Source organism: Artemia franciscana, chromosome 4 (assembly GCF_032884065.1).
Source record: "Artemia franciscana chromosome 4, ASM3288406v1, whole genome shotgun sequence".
Lineage (NCBI taxonomy): Eukaryota > Metazoa > Arthropoda > Branchiopoda > Anostraca > Artemiidae > Artemia > Artemia franciscana.
In genome coordinates, this window is record NC_088866.1 from 37678433 (window position 1) to 37695349 (window position 16917).

General features: G+C 37.6%; 1 protein-coding gene across 1 annotated transcript in view; it reads left to right on the plus strand.

Annotated features, from left to right (window-relative positions):
- The window catches only part of LOC136026382 (transcription initiation factor IIA subunit 1-like), a 36697-nt gene extending 36145 nt beyond the window's left edge, over positions 1-552 (plus strand). The window contains exon 7 of the mRNA XM_065702931.1: positions 236-552. Coding sequence (XP_065559003.1) covers positions 236-343 — 108 coding nt within the window. The 3' untranslated portion in view covers positions 344-552. The remainder of the gene's footprint in view (positions 1-235) is intronic.
- Positions 553-16917: the final 16365 nt, after the last annotated feature.

The following is a 16917-nucleotide window of genomic DNA, read 5'->3' on the forward strand; positions in this document are numbered from 1 at the left end:
CAAAATTCTTTCTCTGCTTAAATAATTCTTTCCAATATGTTTTTTTTGTGTGTATTATGGACACACTATCTTTTACCTTGTATTATAAAATACAGACTTTTCATTAACTTTATAATAAGTACTGTTTGGTGGGGGAGGGGGTAGCCGCCCTAAGCCCTTTCATTCATGTGTTCTTGTGTTGGGAGTAAGGAAGGTGAATTGATAAATAACAATTATGGACTTGTTTTGGTTTCAGATCACACGAACCAGAAATCGATGGAAGTTCCATTTAAAAGACGGTGTTATGAACATCAATGGAAGAGATTACGTATTTCAAAAAGCAAATGGGGATACAGAGTGGTGAACAAATACAATAAAATGCTGAAAAATAGTGAATTTTTCTTGTCACATTTGAGGTTTTCTTTCTCCTTTGTTTTTTATACTGTCTAAAGTTTACTTTGGTTTTAGCGATTTCAGCGTCAAGAGCCTAATTTTTATTCATTGTTTATTCTAATGCTGACATTTAGCTGTTAACGCAATGAGGAAGAGGAAAAATACAGAGCTGTTGCGATACTGAAATTGTTTTCAATGTAGACCCCCCTCCATTTTCTCGAGGGCATTTTTCAATTCCCTACCGTTTGCTCCCCAAAATTGACCGCTACAGACTTTTTAGAATTAGACTTCACGCTTTATAGCAAATATGACAAGATTTTTTTTTTTTTTTTTTTTTTTTTTTTTTTTTTTTTTTTTTTTTTTTTTTTTTTTTTTTTGTTATGAAGAAGAAGAACTACGCAATAGCTTAGGATTTGGGAAGAATAGTATCTTCCATGTTTTTCATATTTTTTTTTTTTTTATGGCAATAGGGTACAAAAGAAAGTTCCATCGAATAGTACACTTTTCTTATATACAGATAATGGCACTTGCTAGTTTCTGTGCTCACGAAGAACCTATGTTATCATTCACGCGTCGCATGGTACATATTAAAACACCCATTTCTACAGTAGTGGAGGTATGCTTGGGCTAAAATTTCTGGAGTTTATGTTATAATGTACAGGTATTAAATTACGGCACCCTTTATTCCTTAAACAATATTGTTACAAGCATTTCTGTTTGTAATGATCTTTCAATGACTGTTAGCAGTAGTATCGCCTAAAAATGAGCTGAGTGGATTGTATGTATTTTTAGCTTCAAAGATAATTTCTTAAACCGCGTTCGCCTGCCATAACAAAGAAAGAAAACGATCAAAAATTGGATTTCTATAAAGGCCAAACGAAAATATTGAAGAAACACAGAAAGAGAACTTTTCGAGACAACAACCGCCTCTCTTCTTCAGTGCGAACAAAATAATATGATCAAGGAAAGTGCCGAAAAAAATGAACAAACGCGGAAAGTCAACAAAACCGATGAAAGAAAAGCCAAAAAATAAAAGACAAAAATTATAAGAATTAAAATCAAATACCCAACAACCATAAAGTGAGTCATTCGACGACATCTGCGATTTGCACAAACTATAAAAAATTCTGGACTGTCATCGCCGGATACACAAAGTGAATATTTCGAGAGAACAACCGCCTCTCTTCTTCAGCGCGAAAAAAGTGATATAATCAAGGAACCTAAGAAAAATGCCCAAAAAACAAACGCGTAAAGTCAACAAAACCAATGAAAAAGCAGCCTGAAAATTAAAAGATAAATAAAATTCAAAAGGAGACAAAATTATAAGAACTAAAATCAAATACCTAACAGCCATAAAGTGAGTCATTCGCTAATATCCGCGATTTGCACAAAATCCAAAAAACTATGAACTGCCATCGACGGATACTAACGAACAATTGAGAAACAAAAGAAAAATTTATTCACTCAAACAAACGAAACAACAATTAAATAAGTTGGGGAACTAGGTCACCTGATTTCTGATTTTAACAATTGTATTTATTGCAGATACCCTTTGAGACCTAAGGGGTTGTTGACGTGTTTGATTATTTGATTGGGATGGTGCTTCAAGGTTTATTTCAGGGATTACTAGAGTATGGGCTTCTCTTTTGAGAAAACGAAATACGACTCATTTATTCTTAGAGCACCTGAATTTTTGTTCAAAGCTAGACCTAAATGTTGGTATTTTTAAATTTCAAGAGCTTCTCTGTAGTGCTGGACAGTACCGTCGTCAAGCGAAATTAAGTTAGCTTGGTTAAATAAAATAGTATGGTGTGGGATTATCAAATATGGGCTCTATTTTTTTCCACTTTTTTATTTTTTGTTTTTTTTTTCACTTTTTAAGGGTGTTATTAATCGAGGCAGAGCTGATGTATCTGCAAGTCGTTGATCAGTTATTCCGATGTACCAAAGACCCCAAGAGCAAGGAAGTCTGTAGACATCGGAGTTTTCACCTATCGGGATAGGGTCTTTACCTTGATAAGTCGGGGAACTGATATTTTTTCTGGGTCTATAGTAAATGTAAATGTTATTTTTCCTTACATTTTTAGAAATGTGGTCTGAAACCCCTTTAATGTACGGGAGACCAATATAAACCGAATTTTGCCTTTGATTTGCGTTTACTGTGTCACTATCTGATAATTTTTACCCCTTAGGTCTCAAAGAATATCTGCAAAAATGCAATTGTTAAAATCAGAAATCAGGTGACCTAGTTCTCCAACTTATTTAATTACTGTTTCGTTTGTTTCAGTGAATGAATTTTTCTTTTATTTCTCAATTGTTCATTAGTATCCGTCGATGGCAGGTTAGAATTGTTTGGATTTTGTGTAAATCGCAGATATTAGCGAATGACTCACTTTATGGCTGTTAGGTATTTGATTTTAGTTCTTAAAATTTTTTGTCTTTTATTGAATTTTATTTCTTTTAATTTTTTGGCAGTTTTTTTCATTGATTTTGTTGACTTTCCGTGTTTGTTTTTGGGGTTTTTATGGCATTTGGTATTTACCAAGTGACATACAGCGATTGCAAGTTCTGTCGGTCTGTCTGTCCCGGTTTTGCTAGTTTAGGCCCTTCCATACAAGCTAGGACGATGAAATTTGGCACGCGTATCAGGGACCAGACCAGATTAAATTAGAGATAGTCGTTTCCCCTATTCAACCGTCTGGGGGGGGGGACGGTTAATTCGGAAAAATTAGAAAAAATGAGGTGTATTTTTAACTTACGAACGGGTGATCGGATCTTAATGAAATTTGATATTTAGAAGGATATCGTGTCTCAGAGCTCTTTTTTAAATCCTGATCGGATCTGGTGAGATTGGGGGGTAGGAGGGTGGTGGGTAAAGTCGGAGAGGAAAACCTAAAATCTTGAAAAACGCTTAGAGTGGAGGGATCGGGATGAAACTTGGTGGGAAAAATAAGCACAAATCCTAGATACGTGATTAACATAACCGGAACGGATCCGCTCTTGTTGGGGGGGGGGGAGGGTTAATTCTGAAAAATTAGAAAAAATGGTATTTTTAAATTACGAAGGAGTGATTGGATCTTATTGCAATTTCATATTCAGGAGGACCTCGTAACTCAGATGTCTTATTTTAAATCTCGACCGGATCCAGTGTCATTGGCGGGAGAGGGGGGGGGGCTGGAAATATTTGAAAACGCTTAGAATTGAGAGATCAGGATGAAACTTGGTGGGGAGAATAAGCACAAGTCCAAGATACGTGACTGACTGAACCGGACTGGATCTCTGCTCTTTGAGGGAGTTTGGAGGGGAGGGGGTAATTCGGAAAAATTAGAAAAATGAGTTATTTGTAACTTACGAACGGGTGATCAGATCTTAATGAAATTTGATATTTAGAAGGATCTTGTGCTTCAGGGCTCTCATTTCAACTCCTGACCAGATCCGGTGACAATGGGGGGAGTTGGAGGGGGAAACCGGAAATCTTGGAAAACGTGAAAATTGAGGTATCTTTATCTTACGAATGGGCCATTGGATCTTAATGAAACTTGATGTATAGAAAGATCTCATGTTTCAGATGCTCCATTTCCAATTTGAATCGGATCCGAGGACATAGGGGGGAAAACGGAAATCTTGGAAAACGCTTAGAGTGGAGAGATCGGGATGAACCTTGATGGGAAGAACAAGCACAAGCTCTAGATACGGGATTGAAATAATTGGAGCAGATCCGCTCTCTTTGGGGGAGTTGGGGGGATTTCCAGGGCTTTGGCGAGTTCGGTGCTTCTGGACGTGATAGGACGATGAAAATTGGTAGGCGTGTCAGGGACTTGCACAAATTGATTTGATATAACAGTTGTTTCCCCGATTCGACCATCTGGGGGGGGGGGGGCTGGAGGGGAGGAAAAATTGAAAAAATCAGGTATTTTTAACTTACGAATGGGTGATGGGATATTAATGAAATTTGACAATTAGAAGTACCTCGTGTATCAGAGCTCTTATTTTAAATCTCGACCGTATCCGGTGATAGTTGGGGGAGTAGGAGGGGGAAACGGGAAATCTTGGAAAACGCTTAGAGTGGAGATATCGGGGTGAAAGTTGGTGGGAAGAATAAGCACAAGTCCTAGATACGTGATTGACATAACCGGACTGAAACCGCCCTCTTTGGGGGAGTTGGGGGGTGTGAAAAAATTGAGGTACTATTAACCTAAGAACGGGTGACTGGATCTTAATGTAATTTGATATTTAGAAGGAACTCATGTCTCAGAGCTCTTATTTTAAATCTCGAGCAAATCTGGTGACATTGGGGAGAGTTGGAGGGGGAAACCAGAAATCTTGAAAAATAATTAGGGTGGAAAGATTGGGGTGAAATTGGTGGGTTGAATAAGCAAATGTCTTAGATACATGATTGACGTAACCGGACCAGATCCGCTCTCTTTGGAGGAGCTAGGGGGGGGGGGTGTCCAGCGCTTTGGCGAGTTCGGTGCTTCCTGACGTGCTAGGACGATGAAAATTGGTAGGCGTGTCAGGGACCTGCACAAATTGACTTGACAGAGTCGTTTTCCCCGATTCAACCATCTGGGGAGCTGAAGGGAGAAGAAAAATTAGAAAAAAGAGGTATTTTTAACTTACGAGTAGGTGATCGGTTCTTAATGAGTTTTGATATTTAGAAGGACCTCGTGTCTCACAGCTTTTTTTAGATCCCGACCGGCATTAGGCCTCTGATTTCCCTTTTAAATCAATATATTGATTCTCAGAATTTTGCTAGAGCTCATACCATATGAGCTCTTGGCTCTTCCGACCTTGTCACAAGTGCCAAATGAGCTCTTCGCTTTTCTTTTCTTCGGTGTTTTCCTTGATTATATTATTTTGTTCGTGCTGAAGAAGAGAGGTGGTTCTTCTCTCCAAATATTCGCTTTGTGTGCTTCTTCAGTATTTTCGTTTGACCTTTAAAATCCCATTTTTGACCGTTTTCTTTCTTTATGTCTTTGTTTTCACTAAGGTACTTCGTTAGAAAGAGTTGTAGAAACTTCGGAAGGGCTCATTTGATTGGAAAAAGCTTCTTGTACCCTTTGGAAGAATCAAAAGTGATTGCAAGGCAACCAACCTCCTCCCGTTCTTTTTTATCTCCAATCCATCCGATTAAAAGTTTGTGTTAGCCACTAAAATGCTTTGCTGTAACGAGCGTGAGTTGGATAAGAGGGCAAAATACCTGAAATTAAATATAAAAAACAAGTTTTTCAACCGAAAGTAAGGAGTAGCATTAAAACTTAAAACGAACAGAAATGATTATGTCTACGACGGCGGTTATTCCCTCCTCAACACATCCCTCTTCACGCTAAAGTTTTTGAGTATTTTTAAAAAAGCTTCATATTGTTCCATTTAGACGACCCTTGTTTTTGAAGAGTCTTTCTTAAAGAACTGGGACAAAATTCAAACTTTAGCGTAAAGAGCGATGTGTTGAGGAGGGAGCAACCCCTCTCTTACATACCTCCCCCCTTCCCTGTGCACATAATCATTTGTTCATTTTAAGTTTTAATATTGCTTCTTTCTTTCAGTTGCAAAAAATAGTTGTTTTTTTTTATTTAATACTCAAGAAAGCATGATGTTTGACTAGTAAGTATTTATAATCATATAGTTTTTAGGCTTTTTAGCTTTAGAACTGTCAGGTTTCTTAACTTTAAAACTGTATGCAAGAAGCGAATCGAGCTAATAGCATGAATGTCCTAAAAAGGATATTTCTTTAACATGCATACATGAAAAACATAATTTTTCTAAATACGTAAAAATTCTTTAAGTTTAAAGTTACCAATCAAAAGCTATGAGCCTGAGACAATTAATAAGATTTTAGCAAAAGGAAAAAAAATCCCTACATGGACTTAATCATCTTGATGAAAATTACACATCAAATTTAGCATATCAGAGAACCCCATTGTAAAGTTATCAAATACCTAATTACAAAAATGTGGACTATTGTTCATTTTTTTTTTTTTTTTTAAGAAGAAAATCATCGATTTTAAAAGAAGATTGATCATAAATGGACTTAATCATCTTGATGAAAATTACACCATCAAACTTAGTATATCAGAGAACCCCATTGTAAAGTTATCAAATACCTAATTACAAAAATGTGGATTATTGTTCATTTTTTTTTTTTTAGAAGAAAATCATCGAGTTTAAAAGAAGATTGATCCTAAATGGACTTAACCATCTTGATGAAAATTACACCATCAAACTTGGTATATCGGAGAACCCCATTGTACAGTTATCAAATACCTAATTGCAAAAATGTGGACTACTGTTCATTTTTTTTAGAAGAACATAATTGATGGTTGTTTATTTGCTTTTTCCTCCTTAAGTGAATATATCCAGCCAATAGCACTAGAAAACCAAAGAAGGCTCATCCAAACCGAAATTAACTGCTCTAGAGCCCTTTTTCAGAAGGCGAAGAGTGCGTCACAGCAGAGCGGCGTCTTCTACCGTTTGATGGAACGAAACTTTTATTTGGTCCAAATAGGACAACTGAAAAATGAGGGCAAACTAAGGACAGCTGCATCAGGGTGTGCCTGATCAGGATAATGAGATTTTATAATTGATTCAAAATTATCAAAAACCCGTAGATGAGCCTACTATTTTCAGAGGCAATAATTGTTCCCAAGAAATCATTTAGTCAATATAAAACAGGTGAATATAGACTTTTGATTTATAAAGCTTCATTAACTAACTTGAATCATTTGATGTTTCATAGAAATTGTACAAAGTAATGTATTAATGCGCATCAGCTAACGCTTAGGAGGCCTAATATCTAGGTAAGGGAGGAGGGTGTGCCTGATGCCTAAAAATGAATTTTTAAAAAAACTCCCGTGAGCCTTCAAACAAATGTAAACTAGATCTACGCTGCATGGGCAACGTGAGGTGTTCTGGCTACGTTTGTTCGGCTTCACCGAGCAAAGTGTTGCGAGAGAAACACTTTGGTTTTGTTTCCTCGCTTCGACTAAACGGTGAAGTTTTTAATCAGTAAGGATCTTAAATTAAAGGAGTCCCCTACATGTATTACCACTGGAACAAAATTGGTCTTACCAGCAAATACGCCAGAAACAAATAATAGGCACAGCAACTATCAAAAATTGCAAACCCCTCATTGCCGAAGATGATTATGAGTTAACAGCTGACTGTTGCTTAACACTCCGCTATATGTCTCACAATTGGTATCGGCCTATTTTTGGCTTCAGTGTGTACCTTACTGCTGAAGTTGTTAACCCCTTTAAACTTTCAAACTGGTACATCTCATGAAGGAATTTTTCTACCGAAAAATGGATGACATATACTTGAATCAGCTCATCAAGAGCTATCGACTGCCGTCGAAAAAAATCTATCTGTCTTAGTTCAAAAGTTAACTTTTTTGCCGTAGGCGAAGTTTCTAACGTCATCACTTAGAAAGGTTCAAAAGGTAAACTCTAATTTCTTTAGCAATGAGAGAACTTTTAAAGTTTAAGAAGCACATCTGATACCATTTTTATACTGCAATCCCAAGTGCGAAAAAAAGAATGATAAATTCAGCTGAAAGCACGAACAGGAATGGGTAGAAACAATAGATGGCAGCACTTTCGGACTCGTGGGAAAATGCCACTTTTTTGTTTCTGTAAATTTTTCCATTTATCACTCAAAGAAGATATATTGGCTGTGGGGCCGGGTAACTGCCGAATATATTTAACACTTATAGATGTTAGTCCATCTTCAATTTGAAACTGGTGCCTTTCTGCTTGCCTGTTAGAACGGAGCTTTCCACTCGAAAGCAGAAACATGGTTTGATGAAACGAAACCTTGACTGCATAACTTCAGATAGTTCTCTCTGACATAGGCCTAAAACTCCACTCCACTTCACACACTATATGCTTTGGCTCAAGGACAAGCAAAAACCATCCTTTTTGGCCCCAGGCAAGAGTTCTACGAAGCTTTCGAAATGCAGTCATATTCATCAATCCGACCTGAGGTTCACACTTTCCGTAAAAACTGCAGAGGTTAGACCCTTACCACTTTCTAGGAATAAGCTGAAATCAAGGTGCTAGGAACAAAAAAAAAAACACGACAAAAACAAAATGTTGGTCTCACAACACGATGAGGTACTGGGTGGGGACTAGAGATTCATCTTACATCTGCCTTCATTTGAACTAAGCCTGAATATAGTGCAGCAGGGTGATATTTCCGCCCTTATTGCAAAAAACGCTCTTTGTAACATTAAATATCAAACTTATTTCTTTATTTTTATGGTACTTGGTATTAACCAAGTGACATATAGCGATCGCAAATTCTGTCGATCTGTCTGTCCCGGTTTTGCTACTTTAGGCACTTCCAGGTAAGCTAGGACGATGAAATTTGGCAGGTGTATCAGGGACCGGACCAGATTAAATTAGAAATAGTCGTTTTCCCGATTTGACCATCTGGGGGGGGGGGATTGGGGGGCCCGTTAATTCGGAAAAATTAGAAAAATTAGGTATTTTTAACTTACGAAGGAGTGATCGGATCTTAATGAAATTTGATGTTTGGAAGGATATCATGTCTCAGAGCTCTTTTTTTGAATCCCGACCGGATCCGGTAAAGGGGAAGCTGGGGGGACCTAAAATCTTGGAAAACGCTCAGAGAGGAGGGACCGGGGTGAAACTTGGTGGGAAAATGAGCACAAGTCCTAGATACGGGATTGACATAACCGGAACGGATCTGCTCTGTTTGGGGGAGTGGGGGGGGGGGGGGGGTTAATTCTAAAAATTAGAAAAAAATGAGGTATTTATAACTTGCGAAGGAGTGATTTAATCTTAATGAAATTTGAAGCTAGGAAGAAATTTGAAGTTTGGAAGAATAATGAAATTTGAAGTATTGTCTCTCAGAGCTCTTATGGGACTGCATCCGGTGACATTGGGGGGAATTGAGGGGGGGAACTAAAATCTCGGAAAACACTTAGAGTTGAGGGATCGGGATGAAACTTGGTGGTAAAAATAATCATAAGTCCTAGATACGTGATTGAAATAACCGGAACGGATTCGCTCTCTTTGGGGGAGGAGGGTTAATTCTTAAAAATTAAATAAAATTAGGTATTATCAACTTACGAACGAGTGATCGGATCTTAATGAAATTTGATGTTTAGAAGGATATCGTGTCTCAGAGCTCTTATTTTAAATCCCGGCCGGATCCGGTGAAGGGAAAATTTGTGGGGGGGGGGGAGCGGAACCTAAAATCTTGGAAAACGCTTAGATTGAAGGGATCGGGATGAAACTTGGTGGAAAAAAAGCACAAGTCCTGGATACGGGATTGACATAACCGGAACGGATCAGCTGTCTTTGGGGAAATGGGGGGAGGGTTAATTCTAAAGAATTAGAAAAAATGGGGTATTTTTGACTTACGAAACAATGATCGTATCTTAATGAAATTTCATATTTAGAAGGACCTCGAAACTCAGATCCCTTATTTCAAATCCCGACCGGATCCAGTGTCATTGGGGGGGGGGACCGTAAATCTTGGAAAAGCTGAAAGCGGAGAGATCAGGACGAAACTTGGTGGAAAGAACAAGCACAAGTTCAAGATAGGTGACTGACGTTACTGGACCGGATTCGCTCTCTTTGGTGGAGTTGGGGGGGTAATTCGGAAAATTAGAAAAAATGAGATATTTGTAACTTATGAACGGGTGATCAGATCTTAACGAAATTTGATATCTAGAAGGATCTTGTGCTTTAGAACTCTCATTTTAAATCTCGACCAGATCTAGTGACATTGAAGGGAGTTGGAGGGGAAACCGGAATTCTTCGAAAACGCGAAATTCGAGGCATCTTGCGAATGGGTGATCGGATCTTAATGAAACTTGATCTATAGAAGAATCTTTTGTCTCATATCGTCCATTTTCAATTCGAATCGGATCCGGCGACATAGAGGGTGGGAGGGGGAAAGATCAATCGGAAATCTTGGAAAACCCTTAGAGTGGAGAGATCAGGGTGAAACTTGATGGGAAGAATAAGTACAAGTTATAGATACGAGATTGACATAATTGGTACGGTTTCGTTCTCTTTGAGGGAGCTGGGAGTTGTTAATTTGGAAAAATCAGAAAAATTGAGGTATTTTTACCTTAAGTACGGGCGACGGGATCTGATATTTTGAAATTTGATATTTAGAAGGAACTCATGTCTCAGAGCTCTTATTTCAAATCCCGACCAGATCTTTTGACATTGGGGGAGTTGGAGGGGGAAACCGGAAATCTTGGAAAACGCTTATAAATGTCGTAGATACGTGATTGACGTAACCGGACTGGATCCGCTCTCTTTGGTAGAGTTAGGTGGTGGGTTCAGTGCTTTGGCGAGTTTGGTGCTTCTGGACGTGCTAGGACGATGAAAATTGGTAGGCGTATCAAGGAGCTGCACAAATTGACTTCATAAAGTCGTTTTCCCCGATTCGACCATCTGGGGGGGGGGGGGCTGAAGGGAGAGGAAAAATTAGAAAAATTGAGGTATTTTTAACCTACGAGTGGGTGATCGGATCTTAATGAATTTTGATATTTAGAAGGACTCGTGACTCAGAGCTCTTATTTTAAATCCCGACATTAAACCTCTGATTTTCCTTTTAAAGCAATCTATTGATTCTTAGAATTTCGCTAGAGCTCATACCATATGGGCCCTTGGCTCTTCCGACCTCGTCACAAGTGCCATATGAGCTCTTAGCTCTTGTTTTACGCATTAAACGATTCGTCATAATGAATTTTAATTAAATAGTGATTCGTACTAATAGTAACCAAGATTTTAAAACAAACTTTTAATTGAAATGTCTATACTCATACAAATAGTTTTTTATAGCAATCGTAAATATATCAAACTTGTTGAGTTGAAAGATACCCCCCAAAAACTACGAGCCCGAGAAAGTTTCTCTCTTTTTTGAAGAAAAAGGACAGTTGATTGAGATAGAAATTAGATCATCGAATTCAGCACCTACAATATTTTAAGAACGGCTGAGGGTGTTTATTTGAAACTTTCAGTGTATGTTGAAAAGTGGGTGGAGGCAATCAGCTCCCTCTCTCAAAGACATCCAATCAAAACTTCGAAATAGATAATTCGTTCAAAATAATCTAAAGGTCAAATAACCGTGTCTCCGATGATGGCATCAACCCGCACAGCTCCTATGGCAAAAGCTATATGTTATGCAAGTTCCCCATTATTAACATATACGGTTTGTACTTGGGAAAAGGGGGTATTTTTGATCCGAGGCAGTAAAGAAGCTACGGGTATTAAAATGAAACAAAGTAAATTTTGAGAAGGGTTTCGAACACAATCAAAACACGATCTGTGCGTGCTGGTTGTCAAAAGGGCGTATCAGCAAAATCATAGGAACGGCTGTGGGTATTAAGTCGGATCTGTCAGGGTATTCTGAGAGAAATACTGAAGAGTGGTCAGAGAGCAGCCAGCCCTCTTCCCCTTTTTAAATTCCTCTCCTCTGAACACTGATCGAAATTATGGAAAAGCCACTTCGATAAAATAGTCAAAAGGTCTAATAAGTATTCCTCCGGAGATGTCATACCTAGGGCCCGACTGATATGGATTTTTTAGGTCCGATTTTTGGGGTATTGTACCGATACGACACCAATATAATTCACCGGTAAATTCCCCCCCCCCCGGAAAAAAACCTTACCCAAATTTTGAACCCCCCCCCCCCATTATCTGCCCAGATTCACACTCACACGTTTGTCCCTCGTCTATTTCCCCAAAAAAACAGCATCAATAATTCACTGTGGCTTCCAAAAATTAGGCCATTTGCAAGAATTGTTTTATTTTCTTTGTCTTTTCTGATCAGCAGCTTCTGAACACACCAACAAAATGGGGGATATGTGCAGAAGTGACAAATAAGAAAAAAAATTAATCAAAGAAGCTGTTTCAGTTATACAAACACAAAATACGTGAAAATCTGATTGGAAGAATAGTAAGATATTTATTGAAATATATAATTCAAAACCCAGATTTCAATAGCGGGACTTCGAATTTCAATCATTTACATATTAATGTAAAAACTTTACTTTACATTCATATGATATGGTCTCTTACTAACGAATCTATGCTAGGCACATTAGATACAGGGATGCAGCTAGACTTTCAAGTTTGGAAGATGGATTGAAAGAATGTGTTGACAAAATCGTCCGGTTCGCCTTTTATATATACCTTTTCTTGTTTAATCAAGACTTGTTTAGACTTGTTCAAGTCATGTCTAAGTCTTCAAATGCGGACACACAAGGTAAGTTTTCAAAACTGTTGACATGCGGACGCGACACCTTGAACCCCCCAAGCTACACCCCTGATGGATATTATTGTTTTAATTAATTTTAACCGATTGAACCTTGGATATTTCATCCACGCAAGTGAAGATTCATTAAACGGAAATGTACGATTTATTGTATTCTTTTCAGTTGTTTGAATAGAGGATGTACGTTCTTGAAGTCAAAATACGCTTAGAACATTGCTGCACCAGGTGCGGCTTGACCACGAATATACTTTGACTTCATTTGTCACCTCTGCTCGTCTCTCCACCATGATCAGACTTTGCATGTAGCTTTGGACAAGCAAAAGTTACCTGATCAAATCTGGTGCCATTTTCTGGATAGTTGGGCATAATATATATATACATATATATATATATATATATATATATATATATATATATATATATATATATATATATATATATATTGGCCGATAACCGATATTTTTTTCCAATATCCGATAATGACACTGCTCCTCATATCGGTCGGACCCTAGCCATGACCCCCTCCCCACAGCCCCGGGGCAAGGATCGCAAATTACGCAATCTACCCATTGTTTACATGCAGGATTTATCACTAGAAAAAGGGAAAATGCTTGATTCTGGGTGTGTCCGAAAAGGCTACGAGTATTAAGGTGAAACTTGGGAGATTGTTGAGGGGTATGCTAAACCAAAATTAAAAGACACCATGTGCATCCATTTTATCAAACAACGCTTATCTGAAATACCTTCAGATTTCTGAGGGTATCAATATCCCCTCCCCTCAGTATGAATTGAAATTTTGAAAAAAAGTCAATTAGTTAGAAATACTCGAAATAAAAGAGATATTTTGCCCCTCACAGCCCGACGCAAGGGTTGTAAACTATGTAATTTGCCCATTGTTTATACGCTGGGTTTATCAATAGGAAAAGGGGTAATGTTGGATTCTTCGTGAGTCCGAAAAGGCTAAGGGTATTTAGGTTAAACTTTGGAAAGAGTTGAGGGTAGTGTTGTAAAATTAGCGTAGAATAAAAACTCAGTAATTAAATTTGGTAAAATAGGATAAAATAAGGTATTTACTAAGAAATATAGGGTTTAGAGTTGCCTTGTAGCTTACAAGACCAGTTGAACATTTTTTTTGAGCATCACTTTCGGAATTTAATGAAATATTTTGATGATTCTGATTTTCCTAGGCTTACAAAAGGGAATGCTCCTTCATCTAGAGTGTCATCAATTCAATTAAGAGTCCAGTTTATCCCTTTAATAATCTTGTTCCTAGGGTAATGCCTCAACACTTGACCTTGTGCCTAGGGTAATACCTAAGCACTTGGACAGTGCCTGATTTCGACATCCATTTCGAAAAAAAATAATAATAGCATTCTTTGGGATTAAAATCATATCAACAGTTTTTTTTCTACATTTGAACCAAAAGAATGTTATCCTAACTGCCCTGCATATCTAAATAGCCGCATTTCGCCACATTCATCATATCATATACATGTTATTTTTCATTTATATGAAAGCACCGAATACACGTAAAAACAAGCTTTGTAACAGCTTGGTGACTTTGAATAACTAAGTACTGGATCATAATAGCAGAATTCAGTCTTTAAGACCGTCTTCAGCAGGATCTACTGGCAAATCTAGCTCCTCTCCTTCAGACTCAAATTTTGCTGACTGTGCCTGTTCGGAAGCCCCCCCCCCCCCCAACAACAATAGTCCTGGATATGGCTTTGAGGATTGTATATCAATTTCTACCTTCAATATCCTTTCATCTCTTCCTTAGCATTAATTCTATATTTATCTGAAGACTGTTTCAGAACAAGTGCTGAAACACAAGGGCCGTTAAACTAGATAAAGAATTTCTTAAAGTCAACGTAGTCAGTAACAATACATTTAGCAGCAACTGGTTGAAAAGTAGGCCAAATCTTGGAAAAGGACACTACAACTTTCGATTTCCAATTGACCGACCCTTCTCCAAAATTTATTAGACCACCCTTCCGTATGAAAAACATCTAGGAAAAAATAAATGAACAAATATTAATATTTTGAACCCTTATGAGTCTTTACAATAGGCATTACTATACTGATGCTTCTCACTTAAACAGGAGAGTAGAAATTTCAATTTCCCTTCTAATAAAGACATGGAATTATCCAGGGGAAATGGGAATCTCTGCAGGGGAGAGGGGAATTCTCCACGGAGGGTATATTTCAAAGGGGAGGTAATTGTCGGCTCACGTGGAACGACAGCATGAACACAAGATTTCTCTGAGGTGTGAAAATAAAAATGAGGATATAGTTTCTTCTTTGGCCCTCCACGTCGTTAAAAATCCAGATTACTTAGTTCTTTGTGACGAGGTAACTATAATATCTGAAGCAAATGGCTTCCCTCATTCTTTTGGGAAGATAATTAAAATTAAAAATCCATAAATATAGACCTTGCTTTAAATAGACACACAGGAGATATTTCAATCAACCCAATTTACAACAACTTACAACTAAAGAATTCAAATAACATTTTTTTCCGTTTAAATTAAGATCAACTGACCACACCTTTAATGAGAATTAGGTCAATAGACAAGCTAAGTCAATCTCTAAGCCAAGAATTGCTGCCCAATCTAATTACTGAATAGACTTTCATTTATTATAGCTAGGTTTTTTGATCCAGTCTTTCTTCTGCTCTGTTAAGAGTTACTTAAAAAGGTTAGTTTTCCCTCTTTTTGAGCACTGAACGATGACTGGACGGAAATCCCTGACGAAATATCTGCTTCTGTCATTTTTGCTTCTTTTCTGTCCACTGGCTGACATTATCCTCGTTTTTCTCGGCTATTTTATTCTATTCTTTTTCTTGTTTAGCATATCTTACTCCTGCTTGTAGCCCTTTCTGACTTTAACGGCTCACAGAACTACTATAATTTTATCTCAGCGATTATTTCACCATTTCAAAATTTTAATTACCTATACTACAATTCACTATATCGTTCTGATAACAAGAGACTGAAGTCAGACAGACGGCAATTTAGACTAGGTAATGCAGCTATACACAAAACAAAATCATAGCCAAACCCATTGCCAGCTTCTTTGCGCTTTCGTGCTGTGAAAATTGCAAGGCCTCGTAAAATATTTCAGTAAAATATGTAAGATACCAGTAAAATACGTAGAATAGGTGAACTATGTAAAATACCTATTTCAAGGGGGTCCGTAAAATTACAGTAAAATAACCAACTTAACCGTGACCAATTTTACTAGTTACAACTAAGTTGAGGGGTATGATACACGAAATCAACAAAAACAATGTGCATCCAGTTTGTCAATACTTATCCGCTATATCTTGAGGACGGTTGAGGTATTAAGCTGAAGCTTTTAGGGCATGTGAAGTGAGGATTTTTAGGAAAATAGTGGGAGGACAATCAGTCTCCCTCGCGTGACGTTTTTAGTTGTCCATCCTCAAAATACATCTGATCAGCATTTTGAAATAGTCATCTTGTTCAAAATTATGTAAAGGTCAAGGCCATATCTTCATGGGGGAGGTAGTACCGGGTTTGACCCCCCCCCCCAAAAAAAAAAAGTCCAACTCGTAAAACGTAACAAAAGTGTATATAAATAATTTTTGGATATATCTTTCAAAGTTTTTCTGTGCCCCCCCCCGCCGAACAAAAATACAGGATATGCACTTGATAAAGGTCAAATAACAATGCCTCCAGCGATGATAAAACCACCCATAATTCCTAGGACAACGCTATAGGTTATGCAAGTTTACGCAACTATAAAAGATACCATTACAACCTTATAGTAAATAAAGGAAGCCGGGATGGATTCGAATGAGTATCATATATAAAAAAAAACCTCTTAGAACACACTGCCTTTCCATTTACAACTGAGACGAAAAGATATCAAAAACGAGTATTTGTTTTCAATAAGAAAGAGAAAAAATAAAAAAAATTGAACTGTTTTTTTTTGCCACCCGTGGGCCATGGTAAATAGTATATTGGGCCACACTGTCTTTCCATTTACAATTGAAACGAAAAAATATAAAAACGGATAAAACTATTTAATAAGATAGCTACTTCAATAATTTAATTAATTTTTATATATTTCCGTGTCACTTAAAAGTTTCCTACACGGTTTCCATTCCCTTTTTTTAAATAAACTATATCTCAAAAGTTATTGTGGGGCGGGGGCTTATTCGATTTGATTGTTCATGCAGTCCACACAACTTCGAAGCACATAATTTTGTGAGTGCGATCTTCCGATTCGTTGAGAGCTTTGAAGAAATCTTTACAAGCGCCCTTC